At 47.0% G+C, this 16,875-nt stretch overlaps 1 protein-coding gene across 1 annotated transcript; it reads left to right on the top strand.

The window, feature by feature from the left end:
* Window positions 1-5,444: 5,444 nt before the first annotated feature.
* On the top strand, window positions 5,445-15,486 carry LOC144114488 (uncharacterized). Its single transcript, XM_077648257.1, has 5 exons — window positions 5,445-5,709; window positions 6,907-6,968; window positions 8,884-8,961; window positions 13,634-13,666; window positions 15,342-15,486. The coding sequence occupies exons 1-5, from the start codon at window positions 5,619-5,621 to the stop codon at window positions 15,441-15,443; spliced, it is 366 nt and encodes a 121-aa protein (XP_077504383.1). The 5' UTR covers window positions 5,445-5,618; the 3' UTR covers window positions 15,444-15,486.
* Window positions 15,487-16,875: the final 1,389 nt, after the last annotated feature.

Here is a 16,875-nt window from a genome sequence, read left to right as displayed (position 1 = left end):
CCGCATCTTTGCGCGTACCTGAAGGTTTTGCTCGCACTTCGACTACTCAAGTGCACGTGGCGTCTCAAGTAAACGGAGCTTGGCTCTGCATGTCAAACTGCAGTTATGGGCGCCTTATGGAATTCAGCAGGTACAATGCGCTGTGTAAGCGTATATAAATTTCCTAGAAAATGTCTACAAGGACTCCACATCCCCGTAGTCCTCCACGGGATGAGTCAGAGTGAGTCAGGATGAGTCAATAAGGATGCCAGGCAGGAACACGCAATTTATTCTTTGGTTTGCACTGCAATTCGTGTCAAAAGCGTTCCCGTCAAAAGACATGAAGATTTTTAGGTGCGTGGATGACTTTTTAATTGATCTGAAGAAACAATCACCTTTTACGTACCCGCAGACTGTGGAGGAAGTTTTAGGCGATTTTAAAAGTCACGCAGAATGTTCGGAGTTTACCTATGAACTCCCGAAGGAAAGCAGGTTGCAGTTAGATATTGGCATTACCATTACTGACGAAGGTGTTCGCTGAAAGTATTGTCCTGGAGGCTGTAAGGAACTGTTGCCTTTCGATTCCACACACTCGAAAATGGTAAAACGCATCATTGCCACACGTGCCTGGAATCTTCTCTCAAAAAGACGCGCAATTGCAAAATGCACAAAGCTTTAACGGCCAGAATCGCAAGCTAAAACAGGCGGGCTTTCCCTGTTCGGTTTTACTCTAAGCGAAGCGTTACTGTAGAAAGTCAAAGAATAACGAAAAGTAAAAAAAGAAGTTAAAGGTGAATTCTCAGAAAAGAGAATCAGACCCGTGGTAATTCTGTACACCCATAAAGGTGCACCTAATATCTGAAGCATGTTGCCGTCAAGTATAAAGTTTGCATCGTTTTTTCTTCCCACAGGAAACTCGCATCATTGTGCCAAATGATTAGCTCACGAACTCATAAGAAAAAAGTGTGTCAAACAAAGCATGCTAGCGCTTTCGTGGAGTGTGTGGCGGGGGTTGTGTATAGGATCTAATTGACGTGTGGAAAAATTTACATTGGTCAAACAGGTCGTTGTAATGATGAACGTTGAGAGAGCGCAAACTGTCACTGAAGAACGGAACAGACTCAAACCTGCCGCTTCACTGCAAGGAATGCGGGAAATAAAAAAAAGACATGTTAACCAAGGCCTCAAGAGTAAAGACACAATAGCGCGCAGATTGATACAGGCGCACCAAATTAGAAAGAGCGGGAGTGCAAGCGTTAGTATTCCTTCCGTCATGATGCATAAGAAAGAATAAGTTTTAAGATATGTTTTGCTTTCCACTGAATCACCTGTTTCCCCTCTTTTTTTGCCACCTTTGAGACCTGGTGCATGAGTAGCCACCTGTTGTTTCCTCCCTTCCCCCGTGGCTATTTAAGCAGCTGCTTCTGAAGTCAATAAAGTGTTGCAAGTAGCGCATGTCCCGTCGTTCTCCTATTCTGTGTGCGTCGTTGTTGAGCTTAAATTCTATAATCTATGCACCAACTTGCCCCGCTAAGTGTTTTACTGAACTAATGGGGCTACCATGACCGCCTCGGCCGGAGTGTCAGTCCTCACTGTGGGCTAGCGAGAGCACAGCCACGGATATTTTGCAACGTCGCGGCGGTAAATAACAAACACACACACACACACACACACACACACACACACACACACACACACACACACACACACACACACACACACACACACACACACACACACACACACACACACACACACACACACACACACACACACACACACACACACACACACACACACACACACACACACACACACACACACACACACACACACACACACACACACACACACACACACACACACACACACACACACACACACACACACACACACACACACACACACACACACACACACACACACACACACACACACACACACACACACACACGAGAACGCACCTTCCGTTCAATGTTTACATGGTTAAAAAATACATCGAAGGGTATGCTGAGTTTTGTCCGCCAGTAGGAAACCAGAGCATAGTACATCGCTCCTCCAGTGTTCGTGTCCAGCTTTCGTACCAGCCCTATAGGCGATCTGAGGCCTAATACAGCACGTTGCACAGCCATGATGCATTATTTTTCCTTGAATGCCCAGTTTCCACATTTCTTACTCGGCTATACTAAAAAGCAACCAATTTTATAAGTCATGGCTTTTTCCTTTAGTATGGACGCTTACCGCATGAGCATGGTCACTGAAAATACACTGAGCTGCATCAAGTTTTTGTGCTTAGTAAGATCCTTTGTGATTGTGTGTACGTTCCTTCGGTAGCAAAGCACGCTTTCAATGGCGCAAAATTTAAAGTAACAGATAGTATACATTTTCCCGCCGCTCCCGCCTAAACTCGCGGCGTTGGTGATGCAATCGAGTTTGGTTGGTTTGCTTCGCTTAATTTAAAACTACAAAATCCCACTCCGGAAACTCCTAAGATAGTTTCTCTGAACCCCAATCGAAAACAATGCAAGCCAACGACAACTTCTAGGGATTCTTTTTCCTAGTTCACTTGCACTGATACTTTGCACGCTGACTATCGGCCTATTACCTCCCATTCTGGTTTGAACAGCAGGGCTTTACCATAACGTCCTAAGGGGCTTTCGTCTGTACTGGGTGCTGAACATGGATTGGGCGTCCTCATAAAATCTTTGCTGTCGTACACACTGTCCGGAACATCAGTCAAGCAGCCATCGCGGACTCAATCGACACGTTGCGCCTGCCTTCGCGAGTGAGGAAGTTTGCAAACTCGTTGTTCAAGACAACACATTCGTGATACGGATCAATGGAGGTGCCATGGGGTCACTTATCACTATTCCCAAAGGAGTGACATTGGCAACAACTGGTTCAATTAGGGTTTTATCCTTCCCGGGTAGAGCTCACGCGCCACACCTCTTAAGTTTTTGGTCTACGCCGATATCACAGTGCGAAGAACTGCTCTCGGATTGAAAACTCAAGCTGCTGCTCTCCTACTGGCCCCGGATTTCGCAACCACCTTTGAAACGTAGTTACGATTATGCCTTTAACGATCCACAAGTTCGAGACGGAGATTTCCTGCTCCCTTCAAGTTAATCCTTCCACTCAGACACTGGCGCAAACCGCTATATTGCTGCCAAGGTTGGCGGAGCCCGCCTAAATGTCTGACGATGCCCGATGAGGAACGCTTTCCAAATGCGCCCTGTATACGAATCGTTCCTGCAATGCCCAAGTGCACCAAAATCAAAGGCATCAATCAGGAGACTCTGGGGGTCATCACTGATTTTATTTGCTTTACCCCAATAGTGTCTCTGCAGGATCATGCACGTTACGACCCGTTGGACGAACTAGTTCATCAGCGATGCGAAGCTTGCAGGCTAAAGACAACCTGTTCGCATTCGGTGCGGGTGCTCAGTGCTTATGCATTAGCTCACGGGTTATTATTGCTTCTACCACAACTGGTTTTTCTCCCATGCAGGTACTTACAGCAAAGTAACAAACTCACCTCTCTTTGTCATCCACAATCCTGTAATTTTGCAACTACGCTTCAAAATGCCGTGGCTGGGCATGATAGCTGACTCACTGTCGGCGCCATCGTCTTTTGTGTGGATGTCAACGCCAAGGATAGCAAGGTCAACAGCGCTCTTGGCTGTCAAAGCGAGTTCGACAAATGGACGTCTCGCTCTACAGTTGTGTGACATTCATCCTCATTCTGGCTTATCGTTTATGGGGGTTTAACGTCCCGAAGCGACTCAGGCTATGAGGGACGCCGTAGTGAAGAGCTCCGGAAATTTCGAGCACCTGGGTTTCTTTAACGTGCACTCACATCGCACAGTACACGGGCTTCTAGAATTTCGCCTCCATCGAAATTCGACCGTCGAGGCCGGGATCGAACCCGCGTCTTTCGGGCCAGCGCCGCCGAGCGCAACAACCACTGAGCCACCGCGGCGGCTCATCCTCATTCTGTACGCTTCATAGGATGCGCCAGCTTCGATAGCCACCATCTATCCACTCCACCTAGCAGGCATGGCAATTCGTACCAACATAATTCAAATCATTCGATACTTGGAAAGGTTACTGAAAGCTTCATATTTTGCTAGTGCATTAATGATTTCCTAACCTAGCTTTCGCGTCCTGTTCCATTTTAATGAGTGCTCGATCCAAATTTAGCCATACAGATTCAACGGCCCGCTCGGCCGCCTTCATGTCCCCTTCTCCCACACTCACAAACATGGATGGTGCGGCTCTCTTTTTAGCAAAGCAAGCGCTCCAGCGGGTCCGTCTACGTGCACTTGCTCCTGCGTGTGTTGCCAATCGAGCCCGAGACTCCCGCACAGATCAGCCCGCTCTTCGGAGAATACGGGCAAGGGTGGCCGTGAATTCTGCCGTTACTCAGCATCAACCTCAATTTCGAGGGCTACTTACCCTCCTACGACTTCCTGAGTGCTATTACGCTGACGAAAAACCAATACCCACAACTTTTTGTGCGTCCAACTGGTTTTGAGGCCTACCAGAATCCGGCGCCATGAAGCGACCATCCTCTCGCCTGACACAAGGGTCACATCATCGCTCGTGGCTCCATTACATTCTCGAAGCAAAGGTTTCACTCGCCTCTTTATTTTTTTTCTTTTTCGTTCAGCGGCAATATTCACAATTTTGAAAAACAGTAAAAGGACTTTCCTAAATTTCTGAGGCATACTGGCGGCCACAAGATGCATGAAGAAAACATAATTCTTCGTCATGCATGTATACAGACGGCCACTTGTATTTGTCAGGTAATTCCAAGTGTACCGCAGAATTCGGGGAGATTTTGCTTTCTACAGCCACAGAGGTGAGCGCACAAGACAGTTGGCTGAGTCTTTTTAATCCTGGCGCCTAACTAATGATTTGCATCAATGTCACATTGATGTCACTGTATGAAAGACTTCGCGTGTCATGTAGCATCGACGACCGAAAACAGTGCGTTTTACTCACTACGCATTCCTTACAAAAACGAGGCTACCAGTTTCACCGTCACCTGCGCAGGGTCGTTCGCAGATCGTGGCAACAAAATGCTAGCTTCAAAACACTGTAGCGCAAACAAAGACGAGGACAAAAAAGAACAGAAGGAACACCACGAGCACTCTGTTCTTTTTTCTCCTCGTCTTTGTTTGCGCTACAGTGTTTTAAAGCTATGTACTACCAACAAGCCCACAAAGCCACCCTGCTGAAAATGTTAGCGTTGTTCACAAACCATAACTGCACCCCCCCCCCTCCCAACCAGAAAGATGCGAACGTCTTCTTGGAGCTACCAATGCACGCGAAACGGTTCTAGCTTCATTGTCTTATTCTGCGTCACACTCTACCTGGCCGTGCACTGCACTGCCTGAAAACAGAGAATGGAGGCAGCACTTATGATCGATGCCTCGATTGTATTTTTCCCGAGTGGACGCAGTGGTTTGCCCAGCTATTGTAACTTACACGTTCGCCTATTGTTGCAAGACCACCGACAAGGTGCACAAGGCAGCGAAAGCCGAAGGTCTGTGTGAAGGGCGAGGGCACAAGGCGAAACGTCGTCGTCTCCTCGACTGCAGCTAACCTACCCGAGACCCCTCCATTACCCCTGCAAGATGAGAGTGCTAGCGCTCTTCCTTCTAGCACTAGTAATATGCGGTACGACAGCGCAGCAACCCGCTAAGAAGAAAAGGGCTCTGTTCTGCGGTGAGTGAACAACACAGTTAAGGAGTTAAACCACAGTACGCGCATGCGGGGGAGACGCTAGCATGACTGGTATGTTTTTTTTTTTTCGCATTATGAAAGCCCAACAAGATTCTTGACGATGGTTTCGATGTGTATATCACGAATGCGTCGTTCCCTCCGTAGATTGTTAGATGTGCTTGCAAAAATGCCCTTTTGTAACAGTATTTCTTTGCACTAATTAAGGAAAATTTGATTTACGGTTGTGTTACGACTGCCTGAAGTTAAACGCTACCATTAACCCATTTGCCAAATAGCGCCACAGGCAAAACGGCTCATTGCCCTCTCTACTGTGCCTGCGGCATTAATGAATGGCGGAGGTAAAAAAAAAAAAGGTTGCGAGGCACTTTCTCGACGCTCCGCGATGACTTAAAACGGCTGAGTGCTCTCGTGTCGGCGCCGAACACCCAGTCTTCGCTAATACCTGCGCATTATTCACCGCACCGTACTAGCACCGCAACTGTCGATTCAGTGGCCATACGATTTTCATCTCCCTATTTATTCTTTGCTACGTGCACTTCGCTTTCTAGCTTTGAACTTTTGTTTCATTAAGGCATGGGCTCTATAATCGCAGGCAAACTAAGTGCGTCGCCGAAATTCCACCGCACGATTATGATCATTTCCTATTACTTTCCCGCTCCCTTCGAAGGGGCGAAAAGAACTGCAGCTTTCCAGCGCAGTTAGAAGACACAAATAACACATAGGACGAATACGTTTAAAAATGCATTCATAAACTTTATGAGCTGCTTTTCTCTGTTGCAGGAAATCATTTATTCAAACCTGTGTAAACTAATTGCCTTTGAGCTCGACAGTACCTAGCGGAGCACTGCAGAAAGTGAAGTCTAAGAATTTGTTAAGCCGTTTCTTAACCTTCATAGCGTTTTGCTATCTTCCTTTATATTTTCTAACGATATATTTATAATCAGTTACTCATTTTTCAATTGTGCAATCTCTTATCGAAAATGTGCAATACTCTTTGTCATAACTGCATTATTGTGCATTATTCTGTTGTGTTCTTGTTGGTTTGCATCCCACTCGACCCTTTAAAGCCTAACCCTCAGTGTGTTTCCACTTAATAAGCTTCCCCAACCCCCAAAAAATATAAATCATCACAACGAGGTGGGATAACGGTTGTTCACATGAGCGAATTTTGTATTGCAGTTCTGCCAGACCAGTACCGGGTCTTGGCACTGGAATGCATGTGGACACACTCTTACCGCGAAGTAAGTAGGCTCGGGCTCAACAGACCCACGCAGCGTTTCACAGTGCCGACTAGAGCGCAAACGTGCACCTGCAGAGTTACGGTTTCAAGCGCACGTAAATGCCTACGAAACACCAATTACAATCTCTATTAGGCACTGCTTTCTGAACGGAGGCTCAAAGTGGTGTCTGCTGCAATTTACTAAAGCCGCAATCACCACCCCTTGTGTCTCTATAAAACACATTTCGCAATACTTCAATAGGAAATTTAACAGCACTGATTGTGAAAAAGCATTACGCGCTAGTACAAATTTGCGGTGCCCTCTTTTTAAAACTAAGGTTCAGGGGCATGCAGCGAGTTCATCTCTTGAGGGCATGCCTAAGGTTGCCTGTGTTTTCAGAGGGTGTGTAAATGGCTGTCTTTTCGCTACGATTTATTCTTATCTAGCCCTTTTTTTTGTGCTCATTAAAAAATAATAAAATGTAGAGCTCGCCTTACCGTCTTAGCTCGTGAATCAGCGAAAACTGCTATAGGTTTATTTTAGTTCTAGAGCCCTGCATACTGCCGTGCAACCACCCTAAGGTTGCGCATTCCTCCGAACTCGTCATAAACTCCTCCTGCCACGGTGGCAACCTTCAGGGTTCTTCCCGTGGCAATCAACTTCCAGTTATGTATTCCTCCGCTGTCGCCGTAACCTTCCAACCCACCAGGCCACTCGTCGCCTACCACGGCGCTGTCTCTTCCCTCTCCACTTTTTCCTTAAATGTGGAGAGGGAGATTTCCCTTTCTGCACTTTGCCGCCTGCCAATCGTGGCAGGTTGTCGCCACCTGTAATTAAAATATTTCGGCTCAATTAAATTATTTATGGTTAATTGCATTAATTCACAAATTATTTAAAGGTATTACGGCCGACGCTGTAGATTCCGCGATTTAATTTCACGATAGATTCCATCATAGCAGGTGGCAGCCACCAGCCGCGGTTGATTTTAATTCGGTTAAATTTAATGTAATTAATCAAGCTCAATTATTTAGTAAGTTCTTAAGACGTTTAGGCTGACGCTGTAGATTCCAGGGAAGAATTCAGGGCTAAATGGCATAACCAAAGATGTAACAGCTGTCCCTGTAAAAAAACGTTTTGTACTAGTCAAGCCCTCTACAGCTCTGTTTTCAAAATCCACGGTAGGCGAGTTGGAGTCGAAATGCGACAAATAAGATTTATTTTTTTTGCACACTATAGCTGCGGATGCGGATATTGTTTTAGTTTATGGGAGTCCATAAAATATGCGATTAACAAACTGCACTAATTCAAAGGGCTGGCTTGTACACATTTACTGAACAAATTGTGCGCCATAGTTCCAATCGCAGCAATTCAGAGGTCTATTCTCAAAATGTGGTTACATACTCCGCGAAAATATTTTTACAGCTAAGAGTCATACCGGAAGCGCAGTGCGTACACTGGGCTCCTGGGATGCCTTTAAGGCGAATACAAGGTCAATTCAAGGGCGACCCGGTCCACTTTGCGTGTTCAGACTGCGAGAAGTTCTCCAAGGCGTTGCGAATTTCGGTGGTATATATATATCTGAACGCTTAACCGTTTCATTCGTCTGTAACGACATAGTCGAGCGGGTTTAGGTGACCAATGAGCACTGAAATTCCCAGCGTCTTAAGTGGTCACCTCGCGGTTTTTTTTTTTTTACCGTTCCTTGATCTCTTATTTCTCTCTTTTTTTTCTTATACTAGTCGTCTTTCTCTCAGCAGTATCAAGCTGTGGATTAATATTTTCCTCCGTCCAGTCACTTATTTGCATGTTCAGGCTCGTCTCGGTATAGAAAATAAATTTAAACAAAAGGTAGTTTGATAATCGTGCTGAATATAACCAATATTACCTAATATTTTCTGCTGAAACCAGCCTTTTGTTTTTCTTTTTCGGTTTGCAGGTTCAAGCGATGATAAAGAGCATCCTGGTGAAACGACAATGGGGAGCTAAGCATCTTGCGCATGGACTGTGCAATCCGGTTTGTATATTATCATACGCTGCACCACTTGCGTATTGCCATCACGTTTTCAGTATACTGGATTGTGCTACAAAATAGAACCACCCAATATGCGTACGTTGTCAAAGACCTAGCATAAAAATGCCCAAGTCTCGTGTTCCAGAAAAATTACGCTCGAACCACTGACGGAGGCGGTGTAATTTCAGTGGGCACGCTAAAAAACTGGCTTCCTTTAATACAATTATTCTGCAACCGATTTCATCCTATATTCGAACTTTCCGTCCTGAGTCATTGGCTGAAGTGATGTCACGCCCCACGTTCGATCTCCGTATTGGTTCATGCTCAACGATGGGCTCTGGTGTCAAAATGGGATCGAATCGTATTATACCGACACTGAACGCGGAACATTTAGGCCAGTGCCCTTGGTATGGCCAGTTTCTGACCGTGGTGACACCACTACGTTTTCTCGCTCAGGAGAAGAGACGTTCGCCCTAGATTTCGCATAGCACATGACTGTTCCAGAAAAAAACAGGAAGAGGAAAGGCAGCCTTGTCTCCCTAAGGATGCCGATGGCGGTAAGGGGTGTGAAAGAGAAAAGACAAGAAGTGTCGAGCACGTCGTGTCCTCGGTCAGGTGGTGCAAGGCCGCTTAAATCAATGTACAACCTCTGCGCCAGCAGGGGGCAGGTCGAGAAGCGACTACGCGTTCGAAAACCCTAAAGTGCGTCAACTCGAAGCATTTAAACCCGAAATCACGTCGCAGAGAAGCAAGTGAGAAGTTGGGAGCGGTAAAAAAAATCCGGTGGTCGGGCGGGACGGCGGGTTAGTTTTCTAAATCGTGGCCTGGCGAGCGGAAATTGCTGCAGCCTGAAGCGGAAGAGGCAAAGCTGCATCTGGACGCATGTGGCCGCATCACCTTAACTTCTAGCTGCGACGCAGGACGGCACCGCCATCGCTTAAACTTCAATGCTCCGCCACGTAAACAGTGGCTCACCACAGCGGCCGCTGTGCCAGCTGTGCCGCTGTGCCCGCTCAATGCGCTTCTGTTGCAGCAATGTAACCATGACCTGAGATGCCGTTCTGTTTGAAATATTGTCTGATCTCTGCCGACACGAGGGCGCTGCGATTATCACAGACGATCCTTCGTGGCAGCTTAAACGTGTCAAACAACGCTCTCAGCGCATCAATTACAGCAGCTGACGTTGTCTTGCCCGTCTGTGTCTGATCTCGGTCCATTCAGAGTGCAAGCATCGGCAACAAGAAACGTGCATCCCTCGACTGGGCCTGCAAAATAAATATGCAGCGTATGCCAGGGCCTGCAATTATGAGCACTTGAATCGATGCAGCTGTCGATTCGAGGTCATCACATAAAGCTTCTGGCGGACTGCTTCATAGCAACACCACCTCAATGGACTGCATACAGCAGCCGCACGGCTCTCCTGCGGAGGCGTTGCAGTCGTCTCCCTTCCATCGGCTTACGTTGCCTTCTTGAACGGCGTTGTAGAGCTCCGATAGAACTGGGTCTTCTTGCGTCGATGCAGCGACCGTCTCTGCTGTTAGGTGTGGCCTTGGCAGGGCTCCGAACATCAAAACACCTCCCTGGTTACGCAGTACTTCATGTTCAGCACTCAGCGGAAGGCGGCTCAGTGCGTCAGCGTTCTGGTGCTTCATCCCCTATCGGTGCACAAGATTGTTGTACAGGAGAGTATGCTGTCTAGTTGGTGCTACACGATGTGAAGAAGTCGGCGCGAAGACTAGACCAAGAACAGAAGAGAATAAACATGAAACATTCAGCAGCGCTAGTGCTGCCTGGGCCTCGTCAAGCTGTATACCTACAGCTTTTAGTCCAGGCAGCCGCCAGAATTTTCTGGAAAATAAATGGAATTGAATTGAATGTCTTATGTGCCTTCTCTGCTGTCCCTCGTCTAGTTTTCACGCTGACTTCGTCACAAGATCTTCGACATACGCTGACATTTTGACGCACCAGCATGTCATGCGCGGTGACAGCATTTGTGGTTTTAGCTTCTGAGGTCCGAAATTGCCTTGCGGCCTGTTATGAACGTTACTTTTCGACCGGCAAAGCACTAACGAAATTTACTGGCTGCTTAGACCACGACAAGACCCTCTCGACCGAGCTGAGGTCGAAGGGATGACTTTCGCGTCCAGGAATGTCGCCCAAGAAGACTGTATCATACTCTTCTTGGTTCCGGTCTGACTGACGCCGCCAGTCGTGATTCCGACCGAGAGCGTTAAACCAGTTTCTTCCCAAAAGGCTGCAGGATAGAGTTTGTTCCATAATTAAAAGTTACAGCTTGCAGCTCTTTTCGTTGTAAATAACGTCGACGTTCAAAAGTGAGCACCACGCGTTTCTGACTTTCTCTTTGCACAGGGTTTGTGCAGATGAGCTAACCAGGCCACGGCTTTTTTTTTTTTTTGCTGCGTGCATGCAGCCGTAATGAGCGAACCATGAGCTCTACGAGTCGCAGTAGTTGTGTGCTAATTGTTTTCCCGTTCTGTAGGTGCGCACTGCCTGCATCGCTGTGACAAGTTGTACGCAGTCCAGTTTTCTCCTCAACCAGTGCTTATATTACATTCAACAGCGTTGAATATGAAACTATAATCAGATACAACTCAAAAAGGAAGCGGCAGGTGCCTCTCAAATGAGACCCTCGAGCCGGTGCCGTCGACCGATTTTCATGACATCGCGGTTAATCCGACTAAACCGTGGTTAAACCCCTTTCATCTGCCACTTCGTGCGATGTCACGCTAGAAAGTTCAATGGGACTAACCGCGACGTCATCAGGATCGGTAGACGCCATTGGTTGGAGGGCCTTCTTTGAGGGGCACCTGCCGCTTCGTTCTTGAGTTGTATCGGACTAGAGTGAAAAAAAAAGTGATCTTGCACGCGTCTGTAGACGGCTGCTTACATTTGGAGTTTTTAAATATCGCAGAATAGCTTCAGTATTGCTGTCTCTGCCGATGAAATTTGAGGCCATAGTCTCAAAACATGAACATCCGTAAAGGGACGAAAATCCAATCGGTGCGGGGTGTCCCATAGATACACAGTTATTCTTGATGGGTGATGATGGGATCAATCGATGTTGGTGATCGACACATCGATGGTGTTGATCTTGATGTCTTCTGGTGGTTCGGTGATCCGGTGACACGTTGCAGAACAAACTGGACAAATTCTTTGGTACACTCTGTACACTTTATTACATGGGTCAAACAAAACAATTACACTACGCCAGAGTGGTACTGGCACTGTTCTGCCTGTCACGAAACACTGACTCGTTTCTCAAACTCTCGCTAAGTGAAGTCTCTCTCAGAGTTCCACGAGTCCCTCCGCGTCTCCTCTCCGGAGTTGATCTGCTCTGGTCCGATCGGCCCTGCGATCTCTCCGACCTCGCCCGGTCACTCCTCCGCCGGTCTCCCTGGCATCTCTCAATCTCCCCTTTTTGCGCCAAAAACTCGTATTTAAATCCCCTTGCCCAGCATTCTGGGGACCCTTTTTTGTAACCAATAGGAAATGCGCTTCTCAGAGCCAATCAGGAGAATTTCGTTCGAACTGAAAGAGCCAATAGCACGCTGGTGTTCGCGGGGTTGTCCCGCAAGCACAGCGCGAATTACAGGAAGACGTTACGCATTTTCGCTTGGTTACAGCACAGGGACACAAACACAAAAACGCCAGCATAAACCGAAGAAAGGCGTACACCCAGGGCAAACCGCGTGCACTGCCCTGGTGACGCTCCGCCTTTCGCTGCTCGCTTATGGGACATCCGGTCCGTATGCTGTTAGAAGCAATAAATTTACACGCCACCCCCATTCGAAGCCCCAGGGTTCCGCACGCCGGCTCCGTTTTGCGATTCGAACGTGACCTTGCAAGGCGCCGTCTTCACGCAGCCGGCCACGGTGCAGTCGGCTAACCGCCGTTCTTGCATGCAGTTTGCCGCGTTTGTTTTAAATGCAAACCCATTCGAACGGCGCCGGGGTGGCGGCTGATCGAGGAGCCCCGACAAACAGCTAACACACACAAAGCCAAGGAGGCCAAGCTACCGGCTTCGGGGTGCGTGAGCATGGGCCCCTGATCAACAACCCGGCAACTCAACTTACACCTAACGAGTTCCAGAGCGGGAACAGCGCCAGAGTAGGTTCTCCTTCCGTCTGTCGCGTTTGCACTGGTCGCACGTGGAAGAGTCAGTAATTCTTATCAACAAAGAACACATGTTACTGAGCCCCCAAGCCTCCTGGCTGACGCTGCTTTGAGCAGATCGTCGGTCATCCTCGGAAACGCGAGACTGCTTGTTGCGTCCAGTAAATTGGCAAGCTGCGATTCCTGAGCGACGCGCCCTCGCAGCGATCTATAGTAGTCGGAGAACCCGATGATGAAAAAGATACAAAGCAGCGTACTCACTAGAAGAGCTGCTTAATTTCTTTAATGAGCGCGAGGTTAACACACCCGGCTGCAAGTTTTGGAGAGTGCTGACATAACGCCAAGTTTCTGCGTATCATTAAAATTTATGCCTCTAGAAGTGCGATGCAAGCTCGATGCAGCTATTTCAAATCAAACTAAATCAGGCCGTGGTTCTGAGTTACACTCCCCGGAAGATATGTTTCGCTTTTAACTTAAACAGGATGTTTCCTGCAGCCAATATATTGCTGACGTTTCTTATTTTCTTTTCCCATTCCTCTAGTATGAAATCTTCAAGCTCAAGAAATTCTTCAAGGTGAGCGCACGCATGCAAAAAGAAGTGCATGACTGACATCCACGGCAGGCAAGGTTGCATGTCAGTTACGAGCATGAAGGTAAAAGGAAAGGGCGCCAATTGCAGCGACGACACAAGAACTACGGCAAAGCATACTTCAGCGTCCATGCGTCAGTCTTGCGGTCTTCCTTGGTCCTTTACAGCTTTCTTGCTCACTTTTCACGTTCCCGAGTGTGCAGCAGTTTGTCCAACGATGTACTCCCGCCGTCATAAATTTGTGACACGACTTTGGCTAATAAATTTAATACTACTTCAGGGCTCATTGCTTGAGATTTAATGATACATTGTGTAATTCACTCGCGCAATTAAGATGCATATATATCTTCCAAGCTACGTGCGAAGGCGGCAGTGAAATTAAGTATTTTCGCTATCAAAACTTGACGGGGTCGTGCATCGCTTTATGTGTGTACTGTCAGGCCAGAATCAAGCAAAAGTACGGCTTATGAATAGAACCACTATCGTTAGTTTTTACTTGCACCTACAGTGACCAACTAGCGTGATTCGCGTTCCTAAGGAAAAGTTTCCTCGATTTGCTGCGGCGATAAGGCGGAGGGTTCTTTTCCCGCTGCTATAGGGGCTAGAAAATCCTTTTTGAGAACACACCTCAGGTCCGTATCCCGTATGCGCACAGCGCAGTCTTGAGTGCAGGTTTTCAGGATGTCTCGCGCCCCCCCCCCCCCCCCCCCCTTGACCATGCCCCCCCGGGAATCATCCCGGGACCGGGGAAGCGTCCCCGTCTACAGGGTGCATGGATTCCTTTGGCTCGGTTCGAGCTGAAATTAGTGGGGCGCGCTTGAATACTATCGAGTTGAGTTACTTTGCGGCGCTAAACATGGCAGTGAGCATTATAGAAAGGTTAAGAGCGATAGATTCACTTTCGAGAACCGTGAATGTAGCCTCCTTCAGTGTCGAGATCTCTAGTTAAAAGCGTGTGTCTTTTAGGCTGAATCGGCTATTGTCACTAAATTACAATCTTTGGAGTTCATTGCCGTTGCAGCGGGTGCCTATTTTTTTTTAAAAAAAGCTTCCTTTTCTTTTGTGTCATATCTTAATAAATTGGACATTGATTTAAATTTTTAAACCGAGCGTTGCCTTCAATTTTTATGTAAGTATGCTTCGTTATGAAATAAAATACTGCTTTTGTCTCATAGAGCTTGGTAGCACACACTAGTCAACGAAGGAAACTCTTTTTTTGGGTTCGTCTTGCAATGAGTGTAAAGAATAAAACTATTAGCGCAGGGCAGAGCGCGGCCTTCTAGCGGAAAGAGATGACCATTTTTCGTTCAGCAAATAGCGGACGCACTCAGTAGAGGTGGTTAAGTCCCCTGCGGTGGAGCGAGCCTCCTCCAGCATGCACTACCGAGACGGACAGCTGCTCTGCCTACTACTCGCTTTTGAAACTAATGGAAAGATATAGACCTTCATGCAGCGCAGCATGAAACATTACATAAATGTTTGTCTCCCCCGCTTTTTATTTAAGTTGGTCGTGTTTCCGCTCATAAATCTTTTTAAAGCACCCCTGCAACACGTACTACCACGGATGAACGTTGAGCTGTAATTAAACGACCGCAATGCAGCCATGTTTCTGAGCCGTTATTAAAGCAGAAAAATAAATTGACTGTTTCCTTCCTTACAGGGCAAAATAGAGCAAAAGCTACTCCAAGAGGCTATTGCACGAGCTGAACTGTGCATTCCTTACATCCTGAAGAACTACATTAACAGAGAAGCAGCGCAATAGTAATCAACATGGCCCATTCTTATTAAATATATTTCTTGAAGCATGCTGTTGTTTTTGGTGGTGGTACTTGTGTCACACCATCAATAGGATCAATTATTAAACCCATTCCTTGAAATCTGCTACTGTTGCTGTTGTTGTTGTCATACCGGCATATGGATGCAACAATATGGTAATTACTATAAAGTCATAACGGTTTTTAAGAGCCTGGAGAGAAATCAATCATGATCGTTTCCTGTTTCCTTATTCATCAGCGATTTAATCGGTAAAGGAATAGGTGCACCAAATTTTCAGGCTCTGGTTTCTTTTTTTAGTAACAGTGCACAGGCCTTGGGAATGACATAAATGGAGAAGGTATGCCCCTGTCTCCATCAATTAATCGTAATATTACAGCACTGTTTTCTGGCGGACCAGCGATCGCGTTACTAATATTCTAAGGGCACATGTGACTTGTGGCGGTTCCGTGTGCTGATCCTTCGACAGCACAACCCGTGGAGCCCTAAACTGCAGGCGGAAAACAGTGCTGTTATAAATTGTTTAAAGCACACAAAATCTTATTTACTCCATTTCTAAGGTTCTGAGGTTAAGGCCTTGAGCACCGTTGTCGGCAAATAGGAAGTTATAGCATACTTTTTTCTCGTGTTTATGCTTGCGTTGACCATGCAAGACTGCAGCGACGACTGTGCTTGCGTGGCCATTAGCGGAATCTACTATGGTTGTCGAGCGTCAGCTTAGCATGGGTATTCCAGCCACCCTAGCATGGGCCCACAAACTGTGCGCCTTCCTCAAATTGTATACAAAATCGATGCATGTATTCAAAGCGCCATACAACCAACACTTTTCTTACGGCGGCGCTCATTTCACATCCTCCACGCAAGAAGTGGCCGTTCGCCGCCAACTGTAGTCCTGCTGCCAGTGCTCAGCGTGTTTGTTCTGTGCACCTGCTTGCAGTCTGTGGCGGCCTACGCCGTTATTCAAATAGTAATTCGCAATCAGTGTCCAATCCCGCACCTTATTAGGCCCAGATTTTAACTTTTCCGATAAACTGTGAACAGACCTGATATCGAAGCTGCTACATTTTCGTCGATTGTTAGATAACTACAAGATTTAAAAAGTTGCCGGTGTCGACCGTGGCCCGGCAGCTTCTCAAATGGTTTGAGCCAAGCGTTTGTTGTTCCGCAAATACTGTGGGAGCTATTCGGTAGAATGATATACAACGTGACCAGTGTTTTGTCCGCGTATTACTGCGTACGTTTAACTGTTCATGATGCGCAACCAGCTTCGAAATTCAGGAGCTACTAGATGCGCACTCCGATAGCCGGCCCTGCCAAAGCTGATTAGCAAAACTTGTAGCTCCGATAGATACCTTTGTAATTAAACTAGTGCGCTTCAAGCAAGGCCAGGAAGCAAGCTATACCGTACAGCGCATCCGAAA

This window comes from Amblyomma americanum, chromosome 1 (assembly GCF_052857255.1).
Source record: "Amblyomma americanum isolate KBUSLIRL-KWMA chromosome 1, ASM5285725v1, whole genome shotgun sequence".
NCBI classification, from domain to species: Eukaryota; Metazoa; Arthropoda; class Arachnida; order Ixodida; family Ixodidae; genus Amblyomma; species Amblyomma americanum.
The sequence above is the reverse complement of the archived record's forward strand: the minus strand, read 5'-3'. Positions and strand labels throughout refer to the sequence as shown.

What these genes read in the sequence shown, in the direction of transcription:
- LOC144114488 (XM_077648257.1), top strand. Translation starts at nt 5,619, where the DNA reads ATGAGAGTGCTAGCGCTCTTCCTTCTAGCACTAGTAATATGCGGTACG. An exon ending in GGACACACTCTTACCGCGAA is followed by an intron (nt 6,969 to 8,883) that starts GTAAGTAGGCTC and finishes TTCGGTTTGCAG; the next exon opens with GTTCAAGCGATGATAAAGAG. An exon ending in CGCATGGACTGTGCAATCCG is followed by an intron (nt 8,962 to 13,633) that starts GTTTGTATATTA and finishes CCATTCCTCTAG; the next exon opens with TATGAAATCTTCAAGCTCAA.